General features: G+C 33.6%; 1 protein-coding gene across 1 annotated transcript; it reads right to left on the minus strand.

Annotated features, from left to right (window-relative positions):
- Window positions 1-1,730: 1,730 nt before the first annotated feature.
- Window positions 1,731-12,744, minus strand: LOC139871493 (peroxisomal fatty acid beta-oxidation multifunctional protein AIM1-like). The gene is made up of 5 exons (XM_071859197.1): window positions 12,596-12,744; window positions 12,367-12,478; window positions 2,195-2,343; window positions 1,969-2,103; window positions 1,731-1,866 (listed from the first exon to the last, which is right to left on the minus strand). Exons 1-5 carry the CDS (start codon window positions 12,742-12,744, stop codon window positions 1,731-1,733), a joined length of 681 nt encoding a protein of 226 aa, XP_071715298.1.
- Window positions 12,745-14,758: the final 2,014 nt, after the last annotated feature.

Here is a 14,758-nt window from a genome sequence, read left to right on the forward strand (position 1 = left end):
TCTGAACCGCTTGCTCACCCTATTTTTTGAACCGCTTGCTCACACACTCACACTCACACTCACACTCACACTCAAAATTCTGGTGTAAATCTGTAAGCCGCCGCTGGTAAGCAAACCCTAATTCAGAATACACGGATACACATTTTTGCGTTTATATTTCAAAGCTTGGGGTGAATAGTAAAAGCTTGGGGTCTATTGATATTATTTTAATGTAATTACTTTTTGATAATCTGCTCGCAGAGACGCATTTGCCAGTTGCAGGATAAAAATGGTGTCAGGAAAGAAGACGGTAATATATACGTACTCATTTTGTATCTCTTTGATTTTACATCAATCTATGTGTATGCAATTTTTAATAATATAAATTATTTGTTTTTGTTTGGAATAACAGGAGACTCTTGAGAGCATCAAAAACAGGTTTGCTTTTCTTTTACGTCAATACTTTCATAATTTGCCCTAAAACATCTAAACAAAAACCTCCTTTATAAAAAATTTGCTACGCTCTTTCTGATTGTAAGTTGCTTTTTTTATTTTTTCGTAATAATCCGTAATAATTTAATTAACGTTGAAAATGTCAACTTGCATCTGATTTCACACCTATTTCGTTATCAATTTGCTTTCTATAAATGTATTGAGTGATTGATTTGTGAAGATTCACGCTCACAACTCATATTATAGCTGTAAAATGTTGTTTAGGTTTTAGATTTAGATGTCGTTGCTGTAGTTATGTAACCAAATAACGACATTTTTCTTCAATTTTTGTTGTATACAGATACAATTGCGGTGTTATATACTAGAATTTATGTTATATGCAATTGTTGTTGCTGTAGTTATCTATTAATTACAATTACAAATTTTATAGAATTTATGTTATATGCAATTGTTGTTTAGTTATCTATTAATTACAATTATGAATTTGAATTCGGTTTTTGGTTTCGGTTTCAAATTTGATTTCGGTTTTCGGTTTTGCCTTTAAAAATTTCAAAACCGAATACACCGAACTGAATAATCCGAAAACCAAACCGATGAACACCCCTACATTTATGGATCTTGTTAATATGACGATTCAAATTTTTATATACACCGTTTGTAGGTGTCATGCCGCGATCGCTGTTGCCGTTGTTTTTCAGCAGAGCGCGGTGTTTATGCAGAAGCTCGAGAAGAACTTAATGATGCATATTGCGATGACTGCTTTCTTCATGTGTGTGTGTATCGGTTTCTTGAGCTATTGTTTTGGGATTGTGGGCGTGGCAAAGCCCAGGCGCTTGATCCGCTCGCTCTTTATTGGAGCATATTTTGTCGCCCCCTTAGCCACGCTCGCGGCTTTGGTCAGTCAGTGGATCTTCAAGGAGTGAAGATGTGAGACTTATTGGATCCATGTTAGATATTATATTTTCGTTACATTGTATAGAGTTATCGGAAGTGGATATTTACTTTTGAATCATAGACTGTTATGTGCTTAATCACTGTGCATTTAGGTGTTCTTTCGAAATAGTTTCTTTTAATGTGTTCTATGGATGGAATTAAGTGGTAAATTAAAGCCTAGGTGGTCATAACCGGCAGAAACAGCAATAGAAACGTTTGATATTTCAACCTTGGATGTTCTATATCAGACGGCTCATTCACAGCAAATTCTACCAGGCTTCGGGAAAGATCCCTTTCATTAGTTCAATTATGAACAGGCGAAAAACTCGATAGGTTTATAAAAACTTATTCTAATAACGAGAAAACTAGTCTTTTTTATTCACATTGCTCAACACGATAGGTTTTTTATTCACGGTGTCATATCCATCTTGTAATTTGATTGATGCACCGCCGTTTCTTACAGACGAGCCCTTGAACTTGCAGATGTCGAAATTGGGCACTCTACAGAAACCATAAACATATTATAAATTTATAATCATGTCTTAACAAAACATGCCAAGTAACTCAATAGAGAACTGGTAAGGTCGGTCTGTACTCACCAACGGGACACCGTTTTTGGCTTGCTCTTCAAGAAATTTCGATGGCTTATAGAAGTTGCCGTACTTTTCAGACCATTTTTTGAGACTTGCGTATATGCGTTTAGCCCCAATTAAGTATCCCCAGAACACAATACCACCACTAGAATTAAACATAAAAACAAATAAGACCTACTTCGTTTGTTGTATACATTAATTAGAAAAAAAAATGGAAAATGTAACAATGAACTAACCGGTAAGAAGGAAAACTCATTCCAACAACAGATGCAACATCAAGATTGGATGCCCGAACCACTACTCCTTCCTCCGGAACCCGACAAGCCTCATTCACCACCGGAAACAGTACCATTTCTATTATTTCTTGATCGGTAACAGTTATAGGCTGCCCAATATATTTCAAGAAACAATTATTTACAGTTTTCCGCTTCCCACTTGACAGTCAATATGGGAAGGGCAAGTAACGGGTCAGAATGGGTCATCTTTAGTTTTCTACTTCACACTTGACAGTCAACATGGGTAGGATGAGTTACGGGTCAAATTGGGCTGTTTAAGATTGTGTTCACGTCTAAATGTCTATTGGTCGATTTTTTTAAAGACGATCAAACTTTGGGTGTAACGACCCGGAAATTTCCGACCAAATTTAAACCTTAAGCTTTATATGTTTCCGACACGATAAGCAAAAACCTCAATGTTGAGTCTAGAAAGTCTAAAATCTATATTTGGATGACTAGTTACCCTTTTTACCAAGCCTGACGATTCACGAACATTTATGTGTATACAATATATTTAATAATTTATAACGTTAACAAGGTATTAGATTTATATTAAATAAAGATATTTAAATGCAAAGAATAGCATAAAATCAGAATTTTAGATCCAGATATATGGTAAATATATATATAGAGTGTAATTGAATCCAGCTCATTATTATCTGTATTCTTTTGTCCATTCACTAATCTATATCTATTATAAATATATGCATATGCATACATCTACTTACACGTACTTATGGAATGGATGAAACCATCTTCACCACATTACCCCACTTTCCACCACTATCTACTATCTATGATATTTTTTTTTTGTTTTTTTTTTTCTTAAATTCAATACCCAAGATCACCAACCACCAATCCTTTTATTCTTGCTTTTGCTTTGTCTATTTCTATTCCTTTTTACTCGATGTTCTTAACAAACACATACATACGCCTGGCCACACTTATAATTCTTTTAATCTTCTTTTCTTTTTGCTGGAACTAGTCGAACACATCAACCAAGTTGAACTAAATTGTTAAATACCGCAACCTATCACCATCATCATCATCCGTTTCTAGTTCAACCGCGCCATCGTTAACTCATGCTCGACAACCCACTTCTATTTCGTGCTTCTTCTTCTTCGAGCAACAAACATCTCCATCATCTTCAACTTCATGACACCACCTCTACTCACTATGATTATGTTTTTAATCACAAACTACCACAACCTATATTCAACCGCCAAACACCACCACCACGGTTGTTATGTGTGGCTACAAGCGAGCAACCCTATATTTCTCTATTTATTCTTTTGTGAACACACCATCATCAACCTTGGAACCCAACCAAATCGTTGATTCTATCTGCTTCTGCCTTTATGCTTCCTTTATTCGAACCTCAACCAACCATCACCACTTGTTATTTTTTTTTTCTTTCATTTGTTCCAACCGCTGCAATTTTTTTTTTTTTATACGATCTTCAACCAAAAGGCTACAATTTGTTCGCTGCAATATTGTGGGCTCATGTTCACGAAACGATGCAATTACTGCAGCTATTATCCGATTACTATTTTTTTTTTCTATAGCAGCAGCCGCTGCTAAATTTTTCTGGGTTTAGCTCTTTGTCACGATATTAGAGAGGATGGTTTAGCAAAAACCCATTTAATTATGATAGATACGTTTTTAAAGAAAGGTGAGAATGAAAGTGACAGGCCACTAACTTTTCAATCCCACTTGCATGTAAATGAAACTTTGAAAATACAGATTTTTATTTTAAAAAAAAATTTGTGCCGTAAACTTAATCTAATCTTGGGCCTAATTTTTCGGTTGGGCCAAAGGAGTTTGCTGGGCCGTGAAATTTCCTATTGTTGGGCCGTGGGGTACGGTTGGGCCAAATAAGGAGTGATGATGATATGCTGTGAAAAAGAATTAGAAACAGAAAGCAGAATACGGGTTAATAAAATATAAAAGGGGTAATAAATCAGAACTGATAAAGCAGTCGAATGGTTAGACAGTGTTGGTGATAAGCGGGAGGTCAGGGTTCGAGAATGACTCAAGGCATTTTTTTTTTTGAAAGCTTTTAAAGGTAGTTTACAAATGCCAATTTTTATTATTATTATTATTATTATTATTATTATTATTATTATTATTATTATTATTATTAGAATTAGCAAAATTATTATTATAATTATTATTATTTTCACAATTATAACTAAAAGTTAAAAATTATCATTTTCTTAAGATTTAACATTATTAGTAAAGTTATTATTTTTTTATTATTACTATCATTATTATTATTATTCTTATTATGGTATGTTTACAACTATTAATAAATGATCTCTACATACAAATATATTCAATACACATAATTTAACTAAAATGACATTTATATATATGCAATGAAAATATAAATAAATAAGGAAACTCATAAATTATCATATATATACAAATAACATCACTAATAATAATATATATATTTATCCGAATACAAGAATAAGTTTTAATACATATATGAATGATATAGGTTCATGAATCCGAGGCCAACCTTAAACTTGATCAATGATGTTATATGTATTTTTACTACAAAATACATTAGGTGAGTATATAGTCCCACTTTTAAACTCTAAATATTTCGGGATGAGAATACATGTATTTTATGTTTTACGATATGGACACAAGTAACTGAAAAATATATTCTACGTTGAGTTGTACCACTGGCATACTTCCCTGTAGCTTGGTAACTACTATTTACAGCGGTATTGTAAACGCGAATCCTGTTGATAGATCTATCGGGCCTGACAACCCCAACCGGACTGGACGACCAGTATTCAACGGTTGCACAGTACTTCGTTTCGGTGACTACACTTGGTACAGTGTAGTGAGATTTCATAATAAAGGGAATATGCGATGTTGATTAAATGTTAAGTATGGTTATCAAGTGCTCAACCACTTAGAATATTTTTATTAAAACGTTTATGTATATGAAATCTTGTGGTCCATAGTTATAACGCTGCTAGCATCAAACCTATATACCTCACCAACTTTATGTTGACGTTTTAAAGCATGTTATTCTCAGGTATGAATTAAGTCTTCCGCTGTGCATTTGTCCATTTTAAGGACATTAATTGGAGTCGATCAACGCAATGGGACCAACTGTTGAAGACTACGTCGGGGAGGATTAGTTTCGGATCCTTTCAGTTGGTATCAGAGCGTTGGTCTTAGCGAACCAGGTCTTGCATTAGTGTGTCTGACTAGTAGTTGTTAGAATACATTAATGAGTCTGGACTTTGACCGTGTCTACATGTCAAAAGTTTTGCTTATCATATCTAGTCGGAAATCATCTGCTTATCATCCTTAGGAAATTGCCTACTTATCATTCATAAGTCTAGACACGTCTTACTGCATTTACTGCATTGATAGTGTATAGACAAAATTCATATTTTAGCGTATCTGATAATTCATATCTTAGTGCATCTGTGGACTTGCCTGACATATGCCGTAGATTGCTCTGTAGTCTACGAAATCTTTAGTATTATATATAGATATTCTATATAGTTAGAATATCATCCGATATCTGAAAATCATTTCACATCGAAAATCCATTCCATCCACCAAATTGCCCTCTTGGCGATGAACCTGAAGCAATTACCGGCGAACCTGTTCGAGAAACCATTTTCTCTCCCCTTTTCCGAGTACCTCGTCAGGATTACATACTATCCCATATTTCATCCGCTCGCTCCAACCGCCAATCATCCCGATGTGCTAGCAAAAGCTAACGAACTTTGCGCTCGTGTAACGGCTTTGGAGAACACGGTGCGAAGGTTACAAACACCAGCAGCAGCACCGGCAGTATAACCAGTACCGTCAACAACATCAACATCGCAAGCTTCAGTGCCAGTAGCATCACCGACATCAACGGCATTATCATCATCAACATCAACCGTATCATTACCACCACCAACAACCACAACCGCGTCGTAAACCTCAATATCTCAATCTATACCTCGGATATCAACATCACACGCCTCAGTATCACCATCTGTACTTCGAGTATGATTTTCGCTCTACATATCGTTCCAAGTCAAATATCATCGTTCTACGTATCGTTCTACATCATCTATTTTCGTTCTACATGACGATTAAGTAATCTTTAATGTTTTAAAGATTATGTACACTAATTTTAATCGAAAAATTAAATGAGTTTAATATCTTATTGACTCATTAGATCCATGATTACATCCGAAGAAAATATATATGCAAGTATATTTTCATAAAGATTGTAATTAAAAATTTCTTTCGTACAAACTATTAATGATGAAAATATTTTAATGGGTAGGTAATACCCGAGAAATATTTAGATTTCACATTAATAAGTTACACTGTACATTCTTCGAATCTGATTCAACGGTCATTTACTATCCTACTTACAACCATCGATTTACAAATCCGTTAACCACAGAATAACCATTTTCGTTCAATTTCATATTTGGATTTTGACCTATCAGAATCCAACAAGTGGCATAATGAAGAAAACATTGGATATAATAAAATTTGTTAGAAACAAACGAATTAATTAATTGAAATTCTGTTAAGATTCCATGCTAACTGTTCCTAGCTAACTGTTCCCAGCTAACTGATTAACATTAAATTTATCGCAATTTACATTCTTGTAATTTTATTTATTGTTATTTAATTTCCGCACTTTACATACCGTCGACACATGTACAACAATACGTCGGATTAAATCTGAGACAACACGTTGTGCAATGGGTCATGATATATATTTATTTAATTTACGCACTTTAAATAACGGGACACGTATACAAGGTTTCGACCTATCATATTGACCCATCTATATATATATTTTGGAATGACCATAGACACTCTATAGTTGGCTATACAGGGTTGAGGTGGATTCCAAAATATATATATACTTTGAGTTGTGATCAATATTGAGACCGGTGCACGGGTCACGATACGTATTATTTAATTCGAATATTATATATTAAATTATATATGAAACATTGAACTATTGGACTATCGAACTATTGGACTGCTAACTTTGGACAATTAAAATGAATTAAAATATTGATTATAACATATGAAACTAAATAATTCTTCAAGTTTGCCACTTGATTTCATCTTAAACCTCATTTGTACCTCGACAATTACAATCCACGTTCAAAATTTTTCATGACTCCTGAAAATACCTCAATCGGAAGGTTGAACCAACCGCACTCCATCTACGGAAGAAAAGATTTATGCATCAGAAAAACTCTCGAACCCAAATTCGTAGTTTAACACGTATATGTGTTGAATCCTTTACCATTTATTAGCAAAAACAACCTTATGATTTTTTTTCAAAGTAGCCTATTTTGTCACAGCTCCAGCAAGTTAACCTCGATTCCTCAGCAAGACTAATCTTATTATAACCTCTATAAATATACGTTGTCCTTTCACCGTCGTTACTGGAGAACCTTTCATATTCCACGACATCATGTACCAGCAGCTCGTTATCTCTTCGGCAAAATCCGAAATTAGTATTTTGAAATTCTCGCAGAACTTCCCCAGTTATACTTATGACGTCTATTCCTAAGAATTTCATACTCCGAATGTGAAGTTTCTGAAAAACACCCTGAATTACGGATTAGTTCTTGAAATGTTGATGAAGCAGCAAAAACTGTAAACGACTTTAACAAGTCAAAAGTACAGTGTGTTGGAAAAGCTCAGAAAAAGAGAAGGGTTGGAACTGAAAAACGGATTGAGCAAAGTATGAAGGAAACCGTGAACAAAACATGAGAACTAAACTCGACTTCAAAGAATCCAAATGATTCAGTGCCTGCTGAAACCGTTAGTAAGAACCCTACTCCTTATTCTAAACCTTTTCGGATGATATTCTTCATCAACATTTTATCTTAGGGATTATAAGATATTTTCATATCTTCCGTTATGCATATTCTTCAAATTTCTGAAGATATTATTCCCATCTGAAATCATTTATCACTTCGTAACATCTGCGTTACAATATAAAAGAAACTGCATTAGTTTCTAAATTCTGAAACCTTCGAGTTTAAAATAGGAATGTTCTGGAGTAGTGTTGGGAACTGATGCATGAATTAGTATAATATAATGACACTTGATCAACGTCATTATATTACAGTAAGTCATGTTGAGTTTCTAATGGAATGTGATGATTCACAGTACCATCATCATGTGCCATGTTACACGGCTCTTACATTCTATTCAAATTCCAAAAATATCAAGAAAATAATTCTTGATGATTTGGTCTTTTCTAGGATATTCTGGTAATTTGACAAATCAAAATCGTGTCATTACCATTTCCTTCTAAAAGCATTAGCTATGTTCATTCCAAACTACATACCTACGAATTTCGGACCATTACTCGCTTGACTTGAAATCGGGAAGGGAAAACAAAAGCATGAAGCTCCGAAAAATAATGAAGAATATAAAGCCCGTTAATAACCCCAAAATTTCAAATCGTGTATATCGATGCAGATAGCAATATAGAGACACGAGAGAACTAGAAACACTATAAATACAAGAGTATAGTAGAAGTAAATAGATTCTTCTGGTGGTAGATGGAAAAGAAGAACGACAGAGGTAAAAATTAAGAGTATATCAAGGATCAGAATGGGATGGAGCATATTGACGAAAAGGAATTAAGAAAAAAGAATAGAAGATGTGAAATATGGAAATAAGGAAAGGAAGGAGGTGGATTTATAGTGAAATATCCGACAAAGAAAATCAAAACAGATTGCCGCATTAAATCAAAGAAGATCCTGATTGCCGAAGAACCAAATCTTATTACGTAAGATTTTCCTTAAATCCCGGAAATCAATCCTAACCACGTCATCGGTTCTAACAATCCCATATTTATTCATTTCACTCTTTTGTGATAGCTTCACTCGTGCGTTTCACATGATCGAATTGTTTTATCTATATATCTCCATAATGATAAAACTCCATTATTACCTCACTCTTGTCATGAAAACATTCCTATTGTTATCCATGATGACCTCTATCAAATTTCGGGGACGAAATTTCTTTAACGGGTGGGTACTGTAACGACCCGGAAATTTCCGACCAAATTTAAACCTTAAGCTTTATATGTTTCCGACACGATAAGCAAAAACCTCAATGTTGAGTCTAGAAAGTCTAAAATCTATATTTGGATGACTAGTTACCCTTTTTACCAAGCCTGACGATTCACGAACATTTATGTGTATACAATATATTTAATAATTTATAACGTTAACAAGGTATTAGATTTATATTAAATAAAGATATTTAAATGCAAAGAATAGCATAAAATCAGAATTTTAGATCCAGATATATGGTAAATATATATATAGAGTGTAATTGAATCCAGCTCATTATTATCTGTATTCTTTTGTCCATTCACTAATCTATATCTATTATAAATATATGCATATGCATACATCTACTTACACGTACTTATGGAATGGATGAAACCATCTTCACCACATTACCCCACTTTCCACCACTATCTACTATCTATGATATTTTTTTTTTGTTTTTTTTTTTCTTAAATTCAATACCCAAGATCACCAACCACCAATCCTTTTATTCTTGCTTTTGCTTTGTCTATTTCTATTCCTTTTTACTCGATGTTCTTAACAAACACATACATACGCCTGGCCACACTTATAATTCTTTTAATCTTCTTTTCTTTTTGCTGGAACTAGTCGAACACATCAACCAAGTTGAACTAAATTGTTAAATACCGCAACCTATCACCATCATCATCATCCGTTTCTAGTTCAACCGCGCCATCGTTAACTCATGCTCGACAACCCACTTCTATTTCGTGCTTCTTCTTCTTCGAGCAACAAACATCTCCATCATCTTCAACTTCATGACACCACCTCTACTCACTATGATTATGTTTTTAATCACAAACTACCACAACCTATATTCAACCGCCAAACACCACCACCACGGTTGTTATGTGTGGCTACAAGCGAGCAACCCTATATTTCTCTATTTATTCTTTTGTGAACACACCATCATCAACCTTGGAACCCAACCAAATCGTTGATTCTATCTGCTTCTGCCTTTATGCTTCCTTTATTCGAACCTCAACCAACCATCACCACTTGTTATTTTTTTTTTCTTTCATTTGTTCCAACCGCTGCAATTTTTTTTTTTTTATACGATCTTCAACCAAAAGGCTACAATTTGTTCGCTGCAATATTGTGGGCTCATGTTCACGAAACGATGCAATTACTGCAGCTATTATCCGATTACTATTTTTTTTTTCTATAGCAGCAGCCGCTGCTAAATTTTTCTGGGTTTAGCTCTTTGTCACGATATTAGAGAGGATGGTTTAGCAAAAACCCATTTAATTATGATAGATACGTTTTTAAAGAAAGGTGAGAATGAAAGTGATAGGCCACTAACTTTTCAATCCCACTTGCAAGTAAATGAAACTTTGAAAATACAGATTTTTATTTTAAAAAAAAAATTTGTGCCGTAAACTTAATCTAATCTTGGGCCTAATTTTTCGGTTGGGCCAAAGGAGTTTGTTGGGCCGTGAAATTTCCTATTGTTGGGCCGTGGGGTACGGTTGGGCCAAATAAGGAGTGATGATGATATGCTGTGAAAAAGAATTAGAAACAGAAAGCAGAATACGGGTTAATAAAATATAAAAGAGGTAATAAATCAGAACTGATAAAGCAGTCGAATGGTTAGACAGTGTTGGTGATAAGCGGGAGGTCGGGGTTCGAGACTGACTCAAGGCATTTTTTTTTTGAAAGCTTTTAAAGGTAGTTTACAAATGCCAATTTTTATTATTATTATTATTATTATTATTATTATTATTATTATTATTAGAATTAGCAAAATTATTATTATAATTATTATTATTTTCACAATTATAACTAAAAGTTAAAAATTATCATTTTCTTAAGATTTAACATTATTAGTAAAGTTATTATTTTTTTATTATTACTATCATTATTATTATTATTCTTATTATGGTATGCTTACAACTATTAATAAATGATCTCTACATACAAATATATTCAATACACATAATTTAACTAAAATGACATTTATATATATGCAATGAAAATATAAATAAGTAAGGAAACTCATAAATTATCATATATATACAAATAACATCACTAATAATAATATATATATTTATCCGAATACAAGAATAAGTTTTAATACATATATGAATGATATAGGTTCATGAATCCGAGGCCAACCTTAAACTTGATCAATGATATTATATGTATTTTTACTACAAAATACATTAGGTGAGTATATAGTCCCACTTTTAAACTCTAAATATTTCGGGATGAGAATACATGTATTTTATGTTTTACGATATGGACACAAGTAACTGAAAAATATATTCTACGTTGAGTTGTACCACTGGCATACTTTCCTGTAGCTTGGTAACTACTATTTACAGCGGTATTGTAAACGCGAATCCTGTTGATAGATCTATCGGGCCTGACAACCCCAACCGGACTGGACGACCAGTATTCAACGGTTGCACAGTACTTCGTTTCGGTGACTACACTTGGTACAGTGTAGTGAGATTTCATAATAAAGGGAATATGCGACGTTGATTAAATGTTAAGTATGGTTATCAAGTGCTCAACTACTTAGAATATTTTTATTAAAACGTTTATGTATATGAAATCTTGTGGTCCATAGTTATAACGCTGCTAGCATCAAACCTATATACCTCACCAACTTTATGTTGACGTTTTAAAGCATGTTATTCTCAGGTATGAATTAAGTCTTCCGCTGTGCATTTGTCCATTTTAAGGACATTAATTGGAGTCGATCAACGCAATGGGACCAACTGTTGAAGACTACGTCGGGGAGGATTAGTTTCGGATCCTTTCATTGGGTGACGTTCAAACGCGTTTGGCCCTCTCAACTCAGTCCTATTTTAGGTATTTTTTACACATTTGAGATAACACATGACCCAAATCAACCCACTGAAAACAATATTAACATCTATTGCCTCACGGTTTTTTTTCCTATCAAAACGAATAATGTATGTTTATTAACAGAAACAAACAATGTGTGTACTGGTAGGAAATTAGAAGGTTCGTACAGTAGTTTTTTTTTGTGGAATAAAAAAAGATTACCTTCCCATCGGGCATCATGTTGACTAGTTTTTTCGACTCTTCAATGATCGGCAACACATCGGGGTCGGGTTTTGGCTTGCTACCTTTTGCGTGGATATAATTTAGTGTTGTGCTATACAATTTAAAATAAAAACTATCGATATGAAAAATATATGGGGTCATACAATTTTATTTAGTGGTGTTCTATACAATTTTAACGGTACATCCTACTAAATTTTTTTTAACTAGCGGTATCCCGTGACCCCACGGGTCTCTACTTAGATTCGCCAATGGTGTTGGTGTTGGTGTTGGTGTAGGTGGTGGATGGGGTGAGTGACCCAAATCCATCATCTCCTTCACCTTCACGTCTTCGGAATGCCTATATTGCCCTTTAAGCATGTAAGTATGCAACAAAAGTGACCCAAATGGGTTGTTGAACTCATGGGTTGGGTCAAATGTATGTGCTTATCATGGAGTCGAGTGTTTTGTGTAGATTTAACTAATCAAATGGGTGATCCATTTGTGCCTCGGGCTTTGTTCCAGAGTTTGCTTTGAAGAGAAAGGAAATGAAATGAAAGGAAAATAAAAAGAATAAGTGTTCCCAAGTTTTATGTTGAAGATGTCGTTGCTGTAGTTATGTAACCAAATAACGATATTTTTCTTCAATTTATGTTATATACAAACTCAATTGCGGTGTTATAATTACAATTACAATTTACTATTTTTATATAATTACAAGACAAAATTGCCCATTTCATTCATGTGTTTTTCACTTTCTACCCGTTTCATCCCTGTATTTTATTTTCTTCATTTTTCATCCTTAAAAGCATTTTAAAGTCTCAATTTCATCCCTCATCCTAACAAAAATTAACTAAGTCCGTTAACACTATTCATAGGTACTATCCACATAATCTTTAACTAATTAAATTACAATTTCACTTAATTTTTATCAATATCTCAAATTCATTATTCGTACCAGATACATCATCTACATATCCAGAAGCTTAGAAAATTAAAATCATGCTCATATTCTGATTTCTGTTCTGTTCGAACATTACATTCAAGTTTTTTCTTCATGAGCTCCAATTTCTCACATCAATAATTGATGAAAAATAACACAATCTAAAATTACAACAGTGATCTACAACCAAAATCTAATGTTCGTACATCTTCAATTCAAAACAGCAACTTCAGAATCATCGATTTTGATCTCGAGTTCGTCTCCGTTTCGAAACTTCAAGTCGCTTTTGGTCTCCATATGAATTCAGAATCAATTGACGAAAAGTGAAATTGCAGCAACGTTTAGATTAATCTCGCGAAGCTCTATGCCAATTTTGAAGATCAAATTCATTGATGCGAGTCCGAATTTTGAAGTCCGATTTCGGAATAAAAAAGTCAACTGTTCTTCATTCATCAAATTGGCAAATTATGTGTTGATTCAGGTTCTATAAATGATTTTTGAGTGTTAGGCTTTGGATTTAGAACAAGTTTCATGAAGAAATCAATTCCTTAAAGTTCTTAAATCTCAAAATCATAATTGGAGTTCATGTGAAGTTTTTTCTCATGTTCATCATCGTTCTTCTAAATTTGTTACTAGTACAATTTTGGATCCGAATTCAGGAATTTGTTACAATTTTGGATTACAAGAATGAATTGATTTTTGTAGTTTAATTAGTTGAAGATTACGTGGATAGTTGTTGTGAATAGTTTTAACGGACTCAGTTAACTTTCTTTAGGGTGAGGGATAAAATTGAACTTTAAAATGCTTTTAAGGATGAAAAATGCAGAAAATAAAACACATGGATGAAACGGGCAAAAAATGAAAAATACAGTGACGAAATGGTTAATTTTGTCTAATTACAATTACAAATTTTATTGACCTTCCCTTTGAAATTCTCAGGACTAATCATCCGCAGCAGATCCAACAGCAGAATGTGTAAGTTAACAATTAACAACCTTATGAGCGTAAAACAATGTTTTAATTTGTGTCACCAAATTAAATTCTTTTGACCTGTTTGACCTGTTTGAAATTTTCAGGCCTGCGCGTAACCCGGAGCTGCAGCTCCCACCCAACTTGTAAGTTAACCGAATTTAAATTAAAAATATATATATTATAATTTTATTTCATGGTAACCATAGGTTGATGTTTTTAGATCTTCCTCCCATGTGTTTAATGGGTCAGTGAACTTGAAATAGTGAAATAAAAAAAGAAAGGGTCCGTACCCATTTGTTTTACTCTAGCTTTATCATTCTCTTTCAAAAAACTCTAACCCACCCTTTTTTCTTTTATCGGTTGAATCTGTCTATTCTACTGTAATTGATAAGGTCTGTTCTCGATTTAATGATTCTCGTAAATTTTATACTTACATTTATTATAAGATATTTGTGTTCAAAAATACATGTGGCGTTGACA

Source organism: Rutidosis leptorrhynchoides, chromosome 10 (genome assembly GCF_046630445.1).
Source record: "Rutidosis leptorrhynchoides isolate AG116_Rl617_1_P2 chromosome 10, CSIRO_AGI_Rlap_v1, whole genome shotgun sequence".
In the NCBI taxonomy this organism is placed as follows: domain Eukaryota; kingdom Viridiplantae; phylum Streptophyta; class Magnoliopsida; order Asterales; family Asteraceae; genus Rutidosis; species Rutidosis leptorrhynchoides.

Coding starts and splice junctions, on each gene's coding strand:
- LOC139871493 (XM_071859197.1), bottom strand. CDS start 12,744: ATGCTTAAAGGGCAATATAGGCATTCCGAAGACGTGAAGGTGAAGGAG. Junction 12,479..12,595: donor CCGTGGGGTCACGGGATACC/GCTAGTTAAAAA, acceptor TAAATTGTATAG/CACAACACTAAATTATATCC. Junction 2,104..2,194: donor ATGAGTTTTCCTTCTTACCG/GTTAGTTCATTG, acceptor GTTTAATTCTAG/TGGTGGTATTGTGTTCTGGG.